The 19,605-nt window shown below is 40.1% G+C and overlaps 1 protein-coding gene across 27 annotated transcripts in view; it reads left to right on the top strand.

The window, feature by feature from the left end:
* LOC116243858 (uncharacterized) overlaps nt 1-19,605 on the top strand; it is a 654,784-nt gene that overhangs the window by 420,774 nt on the left and 214,405 nt on the right. For 8 of the 27 annotated variants that reach the window (XR_016470628.1, XR_016470627.1, XR_016470625.1 and 5 more), the window contains one exon: nt 14,367-14,410. The exons of 17 other annotated variants lie outside the window; for them this stretch is intronic. Coding sequence is in view for 1 of the 10 variants with exons in the window: in XM_090149391.1 (XP_090005517.1) it covers nt 14,367-14,410; nt 16,289-16,329 (85 nt within the window). In the remaining 9 variants the exon portion in view is untranslated. Of the gene's footprint in view, nt 1-14,366; nt 14,411-16,288; nt 17,769-19,605 lie in introns of those variants that run through there. 2 more of the 27 variants (XR_004170068.2, XM_090149391.1) reach the window with 2 other exon arrangements.

Here is a 19,605-nt window from a genome sequence, read left to right as displayed (position 1 = left end):
AAGGACGGGGTGCCTCCCACTTGGGGGGCTGTATAAAGGCTGATTTCATTTTGTGTACATGCTGTATGGGTGAGCATAAATCTTAACTCTGGAGAGTCAAGAAACTGCTTGCTCCTTCCCTGTCCTTGCCTGAGAGGCTAAATGGAATGCGTGGTTAAAGCACAGCAGGAGCTGAGAATATGTTACTGGTGGTGTTATCCTATTTATTGGAAGATGCCATCGTGGTCATGCTCAGGGCATAGGGATCCCTTTTCCCCTGCAAAAGCGCTTGTACCAGTGCTGATATGGGATACTGCATTCTGTGTAGTCCTGAGTATTTGTGATGATATTGAACAACAACAGGTTGAGGGGAAATTGCTTACTAATTCACAGTGGAAGAGGGTGGGTCATCTTAGAACAGGATAACCAGGACTCTCCACCCTCTGAGTGGTGTTCAGTGAGATGCTACCATGACGTGTCTGTTAGGCTTTGTACTGCTTGTGCCTCCTTGTTCTCCCTTACACTGACACCTGGGGCAGGTCTCCAGGTCTCAGTTCTGTTTGATTGAGATTGAAAATAGCAATTTAATTTAATTCCTCTGCTGTAGACAGCATGGTAGCAGACAGCATGGTAGTATTGATGATCCTGTCCTGGATATCATTTCTCCTTGACATGAAGTCTAATATCTTTGAAAGACAAATTTGATAAATGATGACAGCAGATACCATGGATAATACCCACATGAGTATATATGTTCCAGAATATTTTTCACACATTTTGCTGATATTTATGAATTTTGTGTGCTCAGAACCACTACTAGCACCATGACATGGAGACGTAAGCAGCCACTGTATGTGGAAATGATGAGTTGTTTCCTCTTATATTCTAGATAGTGTTTGCTTGACAGCTTATCATGGGAAATGAAGCAAGGAGATGTTCCTAGTGGTGAGAGAAAGAGAGACCTACTCATTCTGTCACCTCCTGTAACCTTTTTAGGCATTGTGGATCACTTGCATTTCTTAAGATGCTGTGGTAATACATTCCTGTTCATCTTCCACAAAGAGATTCCTTCCTTGTCTCAGTGAAGCAACAGGTAATGATATGGATGCACTTAATATATTTGATTTGCCTCCAGATATTCACATTCCGGTGTAAACATATCATACAGATATCTTCCCCCTTGAAAACAAGCAAAATGTCAAAAAATAGCACCACCCATGTGTTTACATCACAGGAGTCATAATGAGGAAACTTCAGTAATAACGTCTGCTTTCTGAGATGTACGCATTTAAGTATGTTATTAGTCTGGAATCTATGGGAGGCATAGAAGCTCAGAACTAGTAGGATGAGCCCGTTGCCTAATGATGATCCTTGAGAGTGCAGTCTGAAATTGAGATGGAAGAAGATGTATTTAGGGTGCAAGGAGCCAGTAGGGTTGTCCTGGGAGCTGGCACTGTTTTCTTTGTAATATTCACCGTAGCGCTTGCTGAAAAACGGATCAGTGGGAAGAGGGTATTGACCCCTTTGATTCGAAAGTGGGTCCTGAATGGGTCTTCTGATAGATTGAATACTCTGTTAAAAAGTAATTCCCGTGAAAGCATAACGCTGCCAAGGTAGAGAGAGGGGTAAAGGTCGACTTGGTAATAAATGATAGATATATAATAGTCTAGGAAGATGTGCTAAGATTTTCCAAAGTTTGAAGAGGGATAATTGGTCTGTTAGGTAATTTTCCATTTCTTGTAATATCTTCCCTTTTTTTTTTTTTTTTTTTTTTTTGCCTATTTGCCCTCTCTTTACATGTTACATTTTGGCCAATTTCCCTGAAAAGCCTGGTAGAGACTCATTATGTACTAAAGGATTGCAAACAGAATAACCATATAACAATGACTTTCCAGTTTCCATTGCATCTCACTCTGACTCCCTGCGCTACCAGTGGGATTATGCTTGGTGCCATGCCATGCCAGTCCCAGTGTGCTGCTGTTCTGTTGTCCCATGCTGTATAGTGGATCAGTGGATGAAGCTACACTATCTCTTCTGGTCTGCAAGCATGTAATTCCAGAGAGCAGTATTCCCCAAAGGGTAATAAACTCTTTAATAACAGTAATGTAGCAACCACAATCATGAAAAAAGTGATTACATTCTACATAAAAATATAAAAGCTCATTTGATCCTGAGGTCCCCAGTGGCACATTACCTGGACTTCTATTTAAAATATAACATCTCTTACTTATATCTTATTCAGGTCTTTTGTTAACACTAATATAAAACTCCAGTAAAATCGTCATTGGAAGAATTTAATAAGGAGTGGGTATGGCTCAGCAATCCATGCTGCTAATTCTGAGTCCTTTCATGAATCTAATCTGGAAAATCATGAGACTCTCTGCGTGAGCAGTATTACTGAACCCCACTTTGCATACGCGAGTATAGAGAAGGCAGATAAGAAGATCCCTTCTTTAAAAGCAGGGCTGTTTCCTCTCCTGAAATGGGAATGCTTCTACAAGCATGTTTCATGAAATATGAAAGTCCCTTCCTGTTTATTGGCTTGCTCTTAATTCATGATGATTTCTCTATTCATCAAATCCAGACTAGCTCTAGGAATCTAGAATGACACCAGGGGATTTTCTTCCACACGTCCATCTGAGGATCTGAGAGAAGAAGCTAGCCAAACCCCACTCTATAGATGTAATTCTATCTAACATGGGTAGTAAAACGGCCTGTTAAATATTACTTGCCTCCCAGTATAGACAGTACAGAAGTTCTTGAGCCTGTGGGTAGACATCAAAAGAATCTGAATTCCAGCAGCAAATTTTTGCTCCATCCCTTGTAATCTGTACAGCTGAGCTGAAATATATTCAGACTTTTTCTGTTTTGTCCTTCTTCTGTCAGTACCACATTATTTCCTATTGAAGGCTCTAGGCTTTCCGTCACGTCACTGAGGAGCGACTCCCCGTGCTGTAACTGAGAACACATGGCAGGCCAATAGCCATCAGCCAGTACAGCGGGCACAGATCAGTTCTAGAAAGTGTACTGGCCAAAATGGTGAATGGAAGGATGGAGTTTTTAACAGGAGGTGTATTCTCAAATCAGAGACAGAGCAGAAGATAAGGAAGTGCGTTAGCAAGTAAGTGGCACAAGCAAACCTCCTTGTGAGCTTTAACAAGGGTGTTGTGGTGAGCTTTGAGGCTGTGGTGTAAAATAAGCTTCTTTATACTGAAGCTTTGAGTGTTCTTGGGGGCCAGGGGCCTACCTTTCTTTCTTGGTGTGCTAATTGTTTTCTGTCTACTGGAAGCAAACTAATTTAGGTAAAGAAACATGTTGCTTCTTATTTTGCAAGTATATGCATACAGTGAAAGTCATGCTGGGAGCTCCCTCAGAATGTTGTGTGGCTGCTAAGCATCATCTGTCACTACCCCTTGCATGATGTACTCCCCCCAGCAGCTGCTGCACACACTGAATATATCATCTCTGTCGGTTGCTCTGAAAGTGATGCCTCCTCCATACAGTCTCTCTTGTATGTCGTAACCCTCTCTAAGCCGGTTCTTATTCCCGTTCTGTGATCCAGTTCTTGTCTCATTAGAGGAGTATGGTCAGTGATGCTTGCTCTAAGGCAGGGATAGCCTCTTTGTCATGTATGCATGCAGGCATGTAATCCAACAGGACTGGTGTTTCTAGGTGTTAAAGTGAGACAAATATATAATAGTAATCAAGGTAATAAGACTGCCTGAAATGTATGCCATAAAAGATTGCGCCTTGCAAAGCTTTCTCATCTTCCCCTCCATGGAGCTGACTGCAGCATCAACCGAGATTTTAAAACGCCTTTGTTTTTGAAGTGATGAGCCTTTAAGAAATAATATTGCATGGGTAGCCCTAGTGAATAGGAGTTGAGGGAGATGCATGCTACCATGCTCATTCTCTCACTAGTCATTGACTGGAAATGTTCACAAAAGGAATAAAAAGTACATTTGCCTTGTTAATACAATTTGTATTACATATTCATAAACCATTTTATAAAGCTCCCAAGGAAAAATTCAATTGTACTGAAAGCACATAATGGTAGAGCGGCCATACAGAAAACAGGCAGCATGTTACAGAATTAACTGCACAATGAATGAAATGCTATGTCTATAATAAACTCATTCAGATATAAATTATGGGAGAGAAGATGAAATGTTTGTTAAGCAATAAAGCTTGCAACCGTACATGTGAAATTGAATGGGATTTATCATAAAATATTATGGAGGATACAGGCTGAATATGTGTTACAAATTGACTGAATTAAAAATAATCCAAGGAAAGCAAGCTTTTGGGAGACTGAAAATTTTAGGAAATGAGTTCATAAGCTTTTTAGCTCTGACCTGAAGTCCCATGGTGCCAAGAAAAAGAGAGGCAAGAAAATAAGAACAGAATAATTTCTTAGAGGACCACAGTTATGTTGTCTTAATTTTAACCTCCTAAATTTTGTCAAATAATCAGACTCCCTGTTGAGCAAACAGCATCTTGCTGGAGTGGAGGGTAGGGAATTTGGCCCACCAGTGTTTGGTTAGTATGATTTACAGTGGAAGACTTTTTTTCCCCTGAACTGTTTATCTCAGTAAGGCCGTTGTACTGAGGGCAGGATAGATGATATTTTGGTTGGACCTTAAAGAGATATGCGGTATGTTTTCCCAAAAGACCTTACCAGATATCTCAGTACAAACAGCAGAGTTGCTAAAGAACACATTCTGAAGGATCCCATACCAGGCACCACTGAACTCCACTTCTCAAAGTTACTCAGTCTGTGCTTTAGCTTTTTACTTCCAGAAATTGAAAATATTTAGGGTTTTTTTTTTTTTTACGACATGATGGAAATACTGTTTTTATGAACGAAAAATTATTGACAGGATCCTTAGAATTAAATTTAAAATTCAAACGATGTGTGTGAGATACGGGGATAAAAAGAGGGCAGGATAATTTCTGACCACAAATAACATTTATAGCTATGGAAACATTGGATAACCCAAGAAAAAGAGAAATCAGAGCTGTACAATTGGTGCCTGGGAGAGTTAAGAGCATTTCTTAAGCTTACCTTGATGCCTTACAGGGCTTTTTCAAGCAGTGCATTATGGACATTTCTCAAGTAGTTAAACGTGTACAGAGAAGGATCTTGCAGGCATTGGATGCAGAGATAAGCCAAGCCAAGCAGAAGGCATGGTCCTTGTGTGCCTGCTACCCAGGGATTGCTGCTTCTGCATGTGCTCATCAGTGCTGGTCAGACCAAAGGGATAAACACCTCACTTTCCCTCAGTTAACACTCTGACTAACCCATGGGTTTCATTTAATCTCACTGACCGTGCAGCCTAACAGAACCCTTTGTATTTTGTCATTGCTTGCTTTGTAAAAAATGAAGGGATTCCCCTCATCAGAGCCGCACATAGAAAGCAGTTGGAGTTGTTATCCAGCAGCATTTTAATTTCAAGAGGCAATGCTGAGCCTTTGCAGGATGGGAGCTGCAGGACCATTATAGCAGGGCTAAATATAAACGAGTGAGGAGAAATTAGCTGAAGTGGACTCCATTTTGCTTCCCCGCCAAATGGATGTACTTACCCAGGTGTAAGATATTCTGTGGATATTTTTGTTCCTTTTTTTCACTGGAAAAACCGTGCTGAGTGCAAACATCCATTGGCCTCCCCCAGTGTATCAAGAGTGGCTGGTATCATTGCCCTTTTAAGAAATGTGGCACATGCCCAGCACTTTTGGACTGAATTTTATTCATAGGAATCAGGCTATGAAAACCCTCTTCCCTTCAGAGGAAGAAAGGCCTGTTAGCTTGTCAGTCTGCATCTGAAATGCCAGGGGTTCAAAGCTGCTCATCAGTGCTGGTTGACATTCCCCTTTAGTGCCTTTGGAAGTATCGAGTTTGCAGTTATTGACTGCATTGCTGAGTTATCTGTTGTATAAGCACAATTTCCATAAGGGACATAAGGCAGGGGACGTGTTCACCATGCGTTTTAAGACATGGTTGATTAGATTTTCTCATTTCTGTGGTTCTGGTTGTTTTTTTTTTTTTTTTCCTCTAAACATATTTCTCTCAAACTTAAACTGCAAATTGGAACGATGTCATTGATTGTGTCCTGTCCACAGAGTGATAGCATCTGTTTGCCTTTTTTTTTTTTTTTCTCTTAATGATTTGCTCAGAGGTGTGGAAAGAAGTAGGGGAGGTGAAATACCTTAGTCCCCTAGAGATAAAGGCTTTCCAGCAGGGATCAGCAATGTGACAGTGGGGGATCCATTAGCACTGTAACAAAGCAGGCAGATCCACTGAACATGCATTTCAACAAGAGACTCAGGACTTCCCATCTATACTTTAATATTCAAATGCTTTGTTTTTCTTTGATTAGTGACAGAATTCCCATGCAATCTGAACACACCTGGGAGAGAATTCTCTGGGAGCACAAGAATTGTAAAGTTGGTTGAGGGGAGAAACGTGCCATATATAAACTGCCCTGGGCAAAGAAAATGCATCAAGTTTTGAAATGCTGCAAGCAGGCAGTTCAGCAGAAGGTGAATTGTGGACAGAGACACGACATTCACTTGGTACAACAACAGCAAGGATGTCTCATTTTATCCTGTCTTTTAACCGTTTACATTATTGCAAGTGAAGTAGCAATATCTCTCAATAAGGCAAATTTTGTTCTTAGATACACGTGCATAATTACGAATGACCCTTTTGATCTGGGAGAGAATTGATTTTGATGGGAGCTCTACCTCCTGCTCTTAAGGCAGGGTCCTGCCCAATTTGTTTTACATGCTCAGCAGTTATTGTTTACGTGGGCCGATCGCAGGGATTAACTATTAGTGATAGATCTTCTAGGAAATATGTCAAAGTTAAAAAAAAAAAAAAAAAAAAAAAAAAGGGGAATTAATATGAACATTTGTATTTTTATTTTTTTTCCCTAATCAGATACATGTTTTAGTAGCTCTTGCTAAAGTGGCAAAATCTACCCAGCAGGATGAAATTGATATGAAAGGTTTATTAAGAAAAGCAACTTAACAAATCCTTCATACACAAGGGAATATTACTGTGGGTAAACTAATCTGGAAAAATTAAAATCATCCTCCAACAGCGATTTGGCTTTTACAAGAAGCACAAATCTGAGCGAAACCTCTTCTAAGGTAATATTACTGTGATATTCTGATATTCTGAAACAGATCTCATCTTGTGGGATTGCTGGGTTTTGTGACACACCATAATAGGAGGTCAGAGGACTATTATGACACAGGTATAATGCCCATTTAGCAGATGGGAGAAACTGGGAGTGCTCAATCCAGTAATTTTAGGTGCTGTGATTAAATGCTGAGCCTGGCATCTCTGGAATAGCATCCGCTGGGCCCAGGAGGAGCTCTCAGCTTTCTGACTCAGATGGAAGAGTGCTTTGTGTCTTCCTAAACGAAGGTCCAGATCCTGGTCTGGATGGCTGACAGTGATGTGCTGTGTGCCAGACTCTCCCTCGGGCTTTATGAGAAGCGGTAGGTACAGTGCGCCTACATGTCTCTACTTGTTTATGCAAAAAAAAATTGGCTCCCAAAATTAGCCAGTGCTTTTCAAGAATTTTGTCCAAACAGTTTGCTGCAGTGAGTCAGTAGCAGAGGTATGAACGGAGCCCAGGGCTCCTCACTTCTGGCCCCGTGCACTAACCACTGAGACCATTTACTTTTCTAGCCAGGGCCAGAGAAAAGATGTGAAAATACCACAGGCAAAATTTGTTTTTTGCAATTTTTCCACTCAGTTTTGCAGACTCAGGAGGTTTGGTTAGCTTTACATGTTGAGCAAGAGTATAATATTGGCTCTGCTGTGGAGTTTTGCACTTCTAGGTGTATGAAAGATGAGTCTTCCCTCTTGCTTTCTCAACTGTGAACTCTGCCTGAAGGGGAGTAGAGATATATGTTGGGTTCTTTGTCAACGGGTACAGAAAGATGGTTGAACAAGCAGAACTCAGCCATTGGGGCATGGTACATGTGATGGCAATGCTCAGTGGCCTCAAAGACTCAGTGGCAAAGAGAATGGAGGATGGGGAAAACAGGCAGGCCAGGAAGAGCCCGTGGTTGGCAGCCCTGCTCCGTTCTGCTGATTGCATCTTCTGGTGATCCAGTCTGGGAATCAGCAGGCCAGTGGTGCCCCGTCATTAAGGAAAGGCATGTCTGTAATTAATGGCAAAGGGCCTGATACAATAAAAGGCATGTCTGCCTTCTGCATTGCGTAGCCCGCATAGGGCTGCAAAAGACGCCAAAGAAAATCAATGTTAAGCAGCTTGTATGGATTTGTGCAGACCTATACAGTGCCAAAGTCCAGACATATTTCTCATCGAGCTGAGTCCTCATATGTTTTATTTATAATTTAATGCTAAAATTTATGAAGGAGATGCATGGCAGAGGGAGAGCCCATAACCTTGTCATTTCTTTTCTTAAAGCAGCAGCTACTAGATCTTGGAAAGAATTATGTCCTCCTCCTTCCCTCTGAATCCCCATCATAAAATGTAACACGGTAGAAATTCTTTTCCCCCTGTGTCTGTTCTCACTGAACTGGCTGTACAGCTGAGTTGCCCATTGCGTGTCAGGCAGCAAGTTGTTATCAAAATCACTAACTGCCAATCACTTGCTCTAAAGTAAATCACTGCAAATGTTATTCATCAAGCATGCCATGTTACATTACAGGCTTCTATAACTCAAACACTTAAGGTATGAAAGAAATTAATTTCCTGTATTATTTTCCATGAAAACAAATAAACAGCACTGGGTGCCTCTTTAAAGTCAATTGGAGGATTGATTTTAATTCAAATTATGTTTCACAATAGTTTGGGCGCTCACCACTAGGAGCTGTAATGGTGACACTTCAGATATGGATACTGTAATTTCAGAATGCCACATGCTTTAAACATTTGTACCAGAATTTAAACCATTGCCGTAAGATAATAAGAAGAGTCTACATTAGAATGTGTACAATAGAACAGCAGCATTCACAACCCTGTTCGAAATGGGGAAGGATTTTAACAGAATGCAGTACTTAGAGGGAGATCAACGCTGCAGACCTGGCAGAGTTTGATTGAATTGCACTTAAAAGCTGAAAGTGAAGAGGCTGCCAGAGAAAGAGCGCAGGTTCCTGCAGTGAAGGAGACCTAACGACAAGAGAACCTCAAAATGTTTTGTTCTGGTAAGTTGCCAAGAACAGGTAGGAGTCCAAAACTCACACAACACTCCTGGGTAAGCATCCAAAAGTCGCATGTATTTCTGTGTCCGTGTGGATTACCCAGACAGCCTGGGTCAGCAGAATCTGAGCTAGAAGTCTCAGGGAAAGGGCTGTCACATGAGATGCCTAGTTAAGTTCTGTTAAATGGTTAAATATTATCACTTTTATAAGTGAAAGAGAAAAGAAATCTCACATCATCCAAAACATTTCACTTTTTTTTTTTTTTTTTAGCGAAAACACTTGTTTCCTCTTTTTTGTTCCCCCTTTTTTGTACCATAAATATGTCAGTTGTTAGAAAGATGGGGCTGCCCTTATAAATGTATCGAAGATAAGCTAGGTTGTAAAGGATTCAGGTTCATGAACTGTGTTTGTACAGTCTATTGTTTAGTACTCATGAATAATTGATTCTTGTCCTTCCTGCACAAATATTCAGTCAGATACCATTCAAATTGATAGCAGGTGTCTGATCTAGGAAAAAATGGCTGTGTTCTTAAAATGAGATGTGATTGTAATACAACACAACTTCAGCAGTGGAGTGCAGAGGAGTGTCACACATTTCAAACAGGACATTTTGAGAGAGGGAGTCTCTAAGTGAAATACCATAGAGTGTAATTGTCTGGCATATTTTGGGTAAGTAACCATCCCAAAGCACAATTATTACATGTTATAATTATGTATGTATGTATGAAATGGAGAATAGATACTTAGAAAAATATTTATTCCAATATGAGTTTACATTACAGAAAGAGAAGAATGGGGTTCTACGTATACTGTAACTCCATAGGATTCTTACATTCCCACTATTAAAAACCAGCTTATGATTTCCTCAGACCATGTGATGACCAGGAGACATAGAATAATTGCATTATGTGATATATTATTTAAGATCCAGTAAGAAGGTGCCAGTTTCTTAAAGCACAGATTCTTTTCAGATGAGTTACAGCTTTCCTCTACTGGAAGCTTCCTATAAGTCAGCTTATACTAAAGCAAAAAAAAAAAAAAAAGTGCATAGAAACAGAGCAGGGTGCAGGACCTACTAGTGTATCCTTGAGTCTTGGAGCAGTGCTCATTTCTTGCTCAGAGAGGTTTCTTGATGTGAGCAAAGTTATGCCTGAGCGTAGATATATAACTAGAATTTTGCTCCCAGGCACATGAAAATAAATCTGAGAAGTCAGAGGTCCAGTATGCTCCAACTGAAGCAAATTCAAGTTTGGTCATTGAATTAACCAAGAGAAAAATCATGTCTTAGCTGGTAGTGTGAAATACTGAGTATTTTCTGTGTGTAATTTATGATATTAGTAGGAACTCTTTGGAACAGATGTTGAGCAAATATTTATATATATATATATATATGCCTCTTAATTCTGATGCACTGTTACCCAGTGCATGGGTTTCCTTTCATTCTGCAAGGTTATTTTTATTGTTATTATTTTTATTTTGTTGTGCTTTTTTCCCCTCTCCCACCCTCTGAATTCAATGCTTAAAAACATGAAATTGGAAACTATGGGAATTATTTTCACCTACTTACCAGTAAGGACAATTTTCCATATTTCTTTGTTTACAGGACTTGTGTTCTCCTTCCTGTCGAAACGACTCTGTAGATTTAGAAAAGAGGTTCTGTTGTGTAGCATCCATGGCCTATGCAGTCTCTGACCATACACATCTGCTTACCAACACGGACAGATGTTTATATGTTGACAGTCAGGATGAGCTCAGGCTGGTCATTAGATCAATGAATGGTCATGCAAGGATAAGATTTTTTTATAGTCCCTTTGCATATCTAATTTGAACTAGGCAGTGAATAGTTCTCCCACATCCTTCAGCTTGCCAGCTCTCATGTGTTTCCAAACAATTAATTCAGCCATGGAGTTTTAACTCTCACTGTTTATCTGCATCTTCATAATGGCTGGCAATTCTTGATTTCTCAGGTACTTCCCCACCTCTCCCAAACCTTCAGACCCATCTTTCAGTCCTCCCTGCACTCCAGCCCCCACCACACAAACATTTCAGACTTTCTGCTTGAAGCAGGGAGAAGAGGCCAGGTACTGCATCTGCTTTATTAACTGCCAGAATCAAGGTATTTTAGAGAGCTTTGCTCTGGTCGATTGAAAATCCCTTTTTGGGTTGCTTATTTGGGTAAAGTGTTTATGCTTCAGAGTGTCCTAAAAATGAAAAAGTTCTCTTTCCTTTCTTTTTTGAATACTGAACAACTGTCCTTCTGAGCACTCAAAGAAGCACTTTAGCTGTACTCGGTCTGCTCAGAATTCCAGTGCATAAAACCCAGTATTTTTAGGGACTGCAGATCCTGAAGCCAGTAGCATGTTAAAAAGCTCAATCTTCTTTAAATATTACCCTTCCTCTGACCTTCCTTCATTTTCCATGCTGGATTCCACTTCTGAATCTATTCATTTTGAATAGGCAGCAAAATCCTTCCCTGGAAGAGACAACACAGATACACCTTGCCAGCTGTAGCAGTTCGTAATGTATACATTATTGAAATATTGGCAGTGGTTTCTGAAACCACAAACAGAATCAGTTGTACCCAGAGAAACATGCTTTCTTTTGGTGGCTTGAGTAACCAGCAATTACTAAAAATACCTCCTCCTTTCTATAATTTCAGAAGATAACACAGTATTTAATTCACAAGTGACATAATGCATGGATCAACTCTTCAGAAAGACTCCTTTTTCACATGTTATGTTAAAAATATTCACACGGGGCAGCATACAGAGAGAGCAATTTCTTTCTCTGCTTTATTAAGAATATTTAATGCTTGCTAAAGGTTTCAAGTTTCCTGCCTTCCAGTATTAAACTGACCAAGCTCAGTTGCAAACTTTGTCCTGCAAACCCTGTGCTTGCATGCCTAACTGAGCACAGGAGAAAATGCAGCAGTGTTTCTGACCCATTACTTCAGGTGGCCATAGCTCTGTGTGGGAAGGGTCGTCTCAGCAAACATGCAGAGCAAGCAGTAGCTTTGGGCACTTTATAGAGCTGGGACAGGAGAAGGCTAAAGAGTAAAAGGGATCGAAGCCATCTGTTGGAACCTCATGGCAGAGAGTTGGTGAAGTGATGAACTGTCATGGATCATTGCAGTAATGAACCTAAACCTAAAAGACAAAACTTTTGTCATCTGGACTCTGACGGTATTCTTTGGCTTGGAAGTCTTCCCTTTTTTGTTGTTGATAGTAAGCCAGGATTTGGTAGTGCATTCCTTTTGTTTTGATGAGAAATCACTTTATAGCAAAACCAAGGGCTGCTGCAAAGAAGGAGTGGCCCAGCTTCTCCATCATGTTGGTCTCGTTGGCCTCTCCTGTCCCTTGCAGCTGCACAGCTACTCTGGGATGTGCAGAAAACTACTTTTTCCGTACTTAGTTTTCTGCAAATGTGGCTCCCTGAATTTGATAATTCTTTAATTGGATGTGCAGAGCCAGCCATATCTGAGCAAGTATGTGGAGCACTACCTCACAACCTTGTGCTTGGGGTTGCAAGTTAGGCTCCTTTGTGTATTCAAATTGGTCGTTTAAGAATGTTCAGCTGTTCTCCAGTTTAGTTTTCCAGGAATGTCTCACAGTGATTTAATCAATTTATTAGAAAGGAAGTAGCAGCATGCAGTTCTCTTAAGCGTATACTAAATGATGCTGAAGATACAGAATTATTTGATAACATAGAAGACAAAGAAAGCCCCAGTGTGGGAGAAGATTAGATGTTATGCCTACTTTTTTAAAGGGAGAAAAAGAAGGGACCAGGAATTCATAAGCCAGTCAGCCCAACAGTTATTCCTGGAAATCATTGGAACAAATCTTTAAAAAATGTCTTTCTAGCCATTCAAATGATAAGGAAGTTGTAAAAGATAGGATGAGATTGAAGTGATTTGTTCTCAGCAAATCTATGTGATTTCTTTCTCTGAAAGAATAACTTGCCTGAGTAGGGGGGAAAGATATTGCTGAAATATCATGATTTCAGCTTCTGTTTTTGTCTCATATGATATCCTTGTGAAAAGGTAGGTAAAAAAGTTCCAATGGAGAGTGCACAGCTGAAGAACTGCATTGGACACCTTATTTAGAAATCAAGAAGGCATATTAAATTGAGAGGAGTGTGACAAGAAAATCTGTGATTTATAGAAGATGACCTATGAAGAAAAGTTGTGCGAACTGATAAGACTGTAGAGAGATCATCAGGATAGTCTTTTCAATATGAGAATGTTGTGCAAAGGATGGTGCTTATTGTTCTCTTTCCACTTGAGGGAATTCAAAAGAAACCAATTTAATTTTCAGCCAAGATGCATTAGGATGACTGGGAGGGAAACTTTCTAATCATAAGGGGAATTGAGTAATGATGCAGACTTCATCAGAGGGTTTCCAGAACAGGGCAGACAGATGTTAAGGGGGGGAGTCTGGCATTACTAACGATTCAAAGGCTGGGGAGGTCCTATCCTGGCCTATGTTATTACCTGTGAAGAGCAACCCAAGAGAAAAGCTGCTGCCAAGAGAATAGGAATGGATAGTGTTCTTATCAGATGGTGATAAATAGCTCACTCTCAGAGGTGGGGATGGTATTACTTTCTAAATAAAAAAAGTTTGGTCATTATAAATTGATGGTGATATATGTGTTTTTAGATCTATAGAAAACAATGTGAAATGTTATAAAGACATAGCATACTAATGATAGACTATCACAGCCTATTTAAACGTTGTGATAATGGGCCTAACTTCTTATTTTAAACATCAATTACGTTGTGATCTAATAAAAGATTAGATTCTTTTAAAGTAACTTTTACTAGACTCACATGCAGTTTTAATTCACGTACAAATGTTTGTAGGCCTCCTGAGAACTTATAATAATAGGACAGGAGAGAATGATGCAGAATTCATTTTAATTTGCTTGTCTTGGAATACCCTTTGCTGTTTATATTACAAATTTCAATGTACATCTCAGAGGATCAGAGCAAGTATAAATATCTATACCAATTTACAAGTGTACCATTTTTAGAACCTCTTGTATATTTTCTGGTAAGGCATGCTATCCATTATCTTTTGAGGCCTATTTTTCTTACAAATATAAAAAACAATAAGTAGAGCTAATGTGCAGAATCCCAAAAGCTGTAGTTGGGAGCATAAAGTAAGCCCAAAATGTTCAATTTTAAATGTACCTTGCTTTTCTACAGTGTTCGGCTGTCTGGATCTGAGAGCGCTTTCAAATTTGAACAAGGTAAGTTTCACAAAGTTCCAAAGAACGTGGTAGTTATTGATTTTATGCCTATTATTTAATAACATCACCATCCAGAGAAAATGTTAAATTTATTATCCGTCTTGGTTTCAGAGCCCAAACTGGAAATCTGGTTATATGTCTGAAGCCACTTGAAAGTTTATCCTGATTCTTCCCCTGCCCCCTTTGCCTTCCATCACTTTGGTGTCAGTAGAGAAAAAGACAAGACCAGCAGTGCTGGCCTCTGAGCCCAGCTTTCACTGAATGCCACCAGGCGTTAGCCGATCCGTTTTTGTTATACCTCAGCCATATACAAGCCACATTTTCAGAAGTGGGCATATTTCCCCCGCATTTTTATAGATCATATACATATGTCGTGCCAGGAGAAAATATAATTTCAGATACCTATTCAAATAGGCAGTAATCTCAGCATGTGAAATGACATGTATCTTCAGATGAAGGGACCCTGCCACTCACCTCTGTCCCCCTGCTGCCAACAGCAGAAGGACTGCAGTATCCAAATTCCAGCAGAGATTTCAACAGTTCTTGATTACTCTTGATGAATCTGTGAGGTAGTCTCATAATCATACCCAGACAGCGCGTACTGATGAGTTACTCAGGTGTAGGATATTACTTTGGTCTGCTGTCACTTGGCTGTTCGCATTTCCACTTGCTCATCAGCAGTGACCCATCTGCAGTCTCAGCTGACTTGACTAAAAAAGTTCTATCAGTAAGAAGAATCAGAAGTACGTGAAAGGAAGTTTTGTGATGGTAGAGCTCGGAAGTGTTGAACTTTTAGCTCATTAAACAATGAAATATTGCACTTTTTAAAGTTTTTTGTTTTTTTGTTTTTTTGTTTTTTTTTTAAAGGAAACTTCAGCTAATCCAAAACATCTTGGTTTCTTTGATAGAAACATGTTTCCTGTTTAATCCCCCCCCCCCCCCGATTTTGTGTGCCATAAAGATCATCCTCGTTATGTCTGTTGAGTTGCCCAGCAGCCAAAAAGCATTAAAGCTGCCACTAAATAAATTAAATAGACAAAAAACATGTCTGAAATGGCTGGCAGGCCACTCCCATTGGGTTATTGTATGCTAAGCCACAGATTTCAAACAGTTAAGAAAACCAATTAGCATCAAGCAAAGCATACAATACCATTTTGTTCTGTAATTCTACCTGTCACTTTTTTATTTCCCATTTCGTTCTCATCTTTCTTCATAATTGGATACAAAAATGCTAAGCTGTAACTGCTTGTGCGAAGAAAGATGAGAGACACTCTGAGCCCATCAGCGTGTGTGTTAGACGCTGAGCACTGTGAAACTCCAAAATCAGTTGGAAAGTGATGATTCAACCAATAATGTATGGTATGATATATGTAACGAACTGGGAAGCCAGAAAGAGCTGAGCTGTGTGGCTTAACTGCTCTAATAGATGCTGTGTTTTACAGACCAATGCTTGAACATCTGTATTGGATAGTTTCTAGTGAGGAAACAGCAGTAGCCATAAAATACTCAGCAATATCCTATATATAACAGTGAAGGTTTGAGGACAAGGACACTAGGTTATGTATTTCATTCTTTTGCTTTACTGAGAACTTCAACAACAACAAAAAGCAGGCGAACAAGTGACTGATGTAATGTCTCCTTTGACACAGATTGCATTCCAGCATTTTTAATAACTCATTTTCCCAAGGGTGGGGTGGTGGGGATAGTTGAAATATTCCCTGAGTTTTTTAAGAAAAGAAATACTCCCAGATTTCTGGTTTTTTTTTTCATTCTCAGGCACTTCTCTCACAGTCCCCAGCCCTGAGGATTTCAGCTTGTATGTTGGGTGCTGGCTAGCTGAAGGGCAGTGATTTTCAATGCTGTTTGTCTTTTGACTAGGATCTGGAAATGAGCAGATGCTGTTGATTGCACAGCGATGACTGAATGGTGGAAAAGGGGTGGAGGAGCACCCATCTTCCCCACTTTCAGCTTGGCCTGGGTTCACAACAGCGCAGCACAGACAACATAATTAAGGTGCACAGATGACTGTCTTTTGCACAACTGGTTCCTTGGCACTGGATCCGTGGTTTATTTCTCACTGGCTTTTAAGGTTAAAATGCTGGATGATGTCAGCAGATGCTGTCAGGTACTCAAATCTTTCAGTTTCAGACCACAGTGGTACATCCGTACTCATTTCCAACTGTTCATACAAGGTCCTCAATAGGCAGTCCTAATATGGTCCTGCACTGTCGTTTTCTTTGAAGAGGCTGAAAACTCCTGTGATTGCTGTGTATAATTTTCATCTTCAGTGGCACAGCATATCATTGATCCTTGCTTCCACCTTGCAGAGATTTCTGCTCTCTAATCTTATTCTGCGGTGGATGAACCAAGATTTGAGCAGTTCCCTTGCGTACTTCTGTTTATGGTATATTTACTGGAGTGAACAGCCTCTGCCATTTATTACAACCTGTGTTTGTTCAGGTTATACTCATCATAGAGCTGTTGTCAATATTTGACTCTGGTGACCATACAGATGGAGAACGATGCGTTTCCAATTATTTGTAAGGATGTTCAGAATGGCTTGTTTTTTCCTGTCTCAAAATGGCCAGGTGCTCAGAGTCCTTCACACAGCTGTAGAAGTTTGCTATTCACTGCTTAAGACTTCTTTTGGGGCTTAAAAAGATGTGTGTGGTGCTTTGCTTACATTTGCTGTACTGAGAACTCCAACATGGATAGAGCTACCCTGCAAAACACCAGCCACAGCAAGACAAACCAGCAAATTGTCTCTGGCCTTTGGCTGGGTTTGCCTTTACACCCTGGTGAGATGAATTTACATTTCTCAGCTGTATTTTTATATGATTCATGTTTGTTCTACAAAACCACATTGTCTGTGGAATCAGCCTGGCATTTGTAGTACTTAGGCTTCATTAGGGGCTCAGTGTGATTGTATCCTGAGTTTATTATATAAAACACTTTTTGGCTAAAGTCTTGAATTTTCCATCCATAGATTTTTAGAGGCAAACACTGCTATGAACAGACTCTGCTCACTCAAAGTATGGGGAATTGGGGGAGGAGTGCACAGGGCCTACACATATCTGGAAAAAGAATTGAAGAGAGATATCCTGTTTGCTTCTCTGATGCACTTTGAAATCCTCAGGGCCCGTGGCTGAAGGCACTTGTTAATTGGCATCATCTTCCAAACACTTTGCTTTCATAATGCTTTCATAGGAAGTAAAGTACTGCTGTATGAAGTTCTGCTGTTGTGGCTCATTCCTGGCGTATGTAACTGGTGGAACTGTGATTTTTCAAGGAAGGAAAAATCCTTCCTTATTTCTAATCTAAAAATATATATACATATTTATGACATTGTATTTACAAATATTAAAGATTAAAAGAGTATTTTATATCTTGGCCAAACATAATAATTTGATTGTACTTCTTTAAACAAATATTTCAACTGTTTTTGGCTTCTGTTTCTACAGTTTTCGTTCTGCATCAATAACGTGCGCTGACTGTAAGGAGAAGAACCTTCTCCAATCCCTGTCTTTGTTAATATCAGAGTTATTTAACATAGCCCTACAAGAAAAATTGCATAGTTGCAGGTATAGTGTGCACCTTCTGGGACAGCAGAAGCTTGAAAACTGAACGACTGTGTTCTGTACAGCCAAGCCTCACCTTTCGGTACTCCCAAAGAATCACAAGGAGTGTGCATCAAACCTGTTAGAGGTTTCTTGAGTGGTAAAATAGACATTTCTTCATACAGAGGCACCAATAGCTGAATCTAAATTACAGGGTGGGTTGCTGCAACTGTGTGCCACGTATTTGATCTTGTCCTTGCCCCAACCAGGAGTCGACCCAGCTCTTGTCCCACCTGACCATGTGGGTTTTGTTCTTGTTCTCAAGGTTCTCTGTCTGCATTTTCCATGACATTAATCTCATTGCTAATCTTGCTTCCTGGCTTGCACGTCTCTCTGGGTCATCTCTGCTTTATATGAAGTTTGGAGTCTGTTCAATCCTGGCCATCCTAACTCTTCACCTTTGCCAGGTTGCTTCATGAGACTGAAGGAGGATGTGCTTTTCTATTGTCAGTGTAGAAACTGGCTCATCCCAGATCCATCTTTGCCTTTTCAATGTTCCTTCTTTTGGGGTTGAGGAGCATCCAAATGATGGGTGATTATTTCTTTATCTTCCTTGCGTTTTGAAGTGTCTAATTAAAATGACTTAAAGATAATAAAAACGAGCAGTACTTTTAAGACCCACGTCCTGGTAGTCTGACTCTGCTAATACTCATATATTTTTGAAGTTAGTTTGCTGCTTCTAGGGTTTCATAGCCAGTAGTGTTATAAAGTGAGAGACAGACTGACATAGTTGTAGCCACAGCTCGATGTCACTGTAATTATTATTATTTCATATGTAGCCTTTAATACGAAGAACTGGAAGGTTAGAGTCCCAGTTTAACCAAAGTCCATACATGTGTCCCTTACTGAAGTGTACCAAGTCAGGAGGCTGCCAGCAGAGCTAAGAACGTCTATCAGTGTTTTCCTGAACTGGGGAGCACTTTTTTTTCCCATCATAATATAATATTTTGCACAACCAAAACACATAGGTCGAAAGGCCAGAAAATCAGTACAAGCTGTAACACTGTTGTAAAGGGAGGGGTAGGTGGAAACAAAACCTAAAACCATTCATACATTTTAAATGGTTTCCCTTCCTCCATTCATGCAGTGATACAGAACAGCTGGTCATGAAACCTGGCTGCATATTTGTAAAATGGGAACAGATTACTAAATCAAATTTGTTGACCAATTTTCAAGTATGTGGCCTTGAGATATTAAACAAAAAAAAAAAAGGGGGGGGGGGGGAAGGGAGGGGTTGCATTGACTAAAAAGGAGGGGGTAGCAGACTGGTGCTAAGAGCATTTCATGCTGGTGGGATGTGGGGGAGGGAATCTAATCGCTAACTTTCGTGTGAGTACCCAGCTAAAACCTCAGGGAATTTTATATAGTGCATGTTGTCAGTATTTTAATCATCCACAGCTGTCAAAACTCTTGTAACCCGCCTCTTCTATTTAAAATGTGTCTTCTAGGCATAAAATAATTAAAGGTGCAGGACCATAAGGTAGGCTCAGAGCCGCTGCAATGTGACAAAACTCCACATATGAAAGGCATTATTTCAGGAAGTTTTAAATATAAATTTTGTTTTGTCAGAAGGCTGCA

This window comes from Phasianus colchicus, chromosome 13 (genome assembly GCF_987193195.1).
Source record: "Phasianus colchicus chromosome 13, bPhaCol1.hap1.1, whole genome shotgun sequence".
In the NCBI taxonomy this organism is placed as follows: domain Eukaryota; kingdom Metazoa; phylum Chordata; class Aves; order Galliformes; family Phasianidae; genus Phasianus; species Phasianus colchicus.
This window is presented reverse-complemented; position numbering and strand designations above follow the sequence as displayed.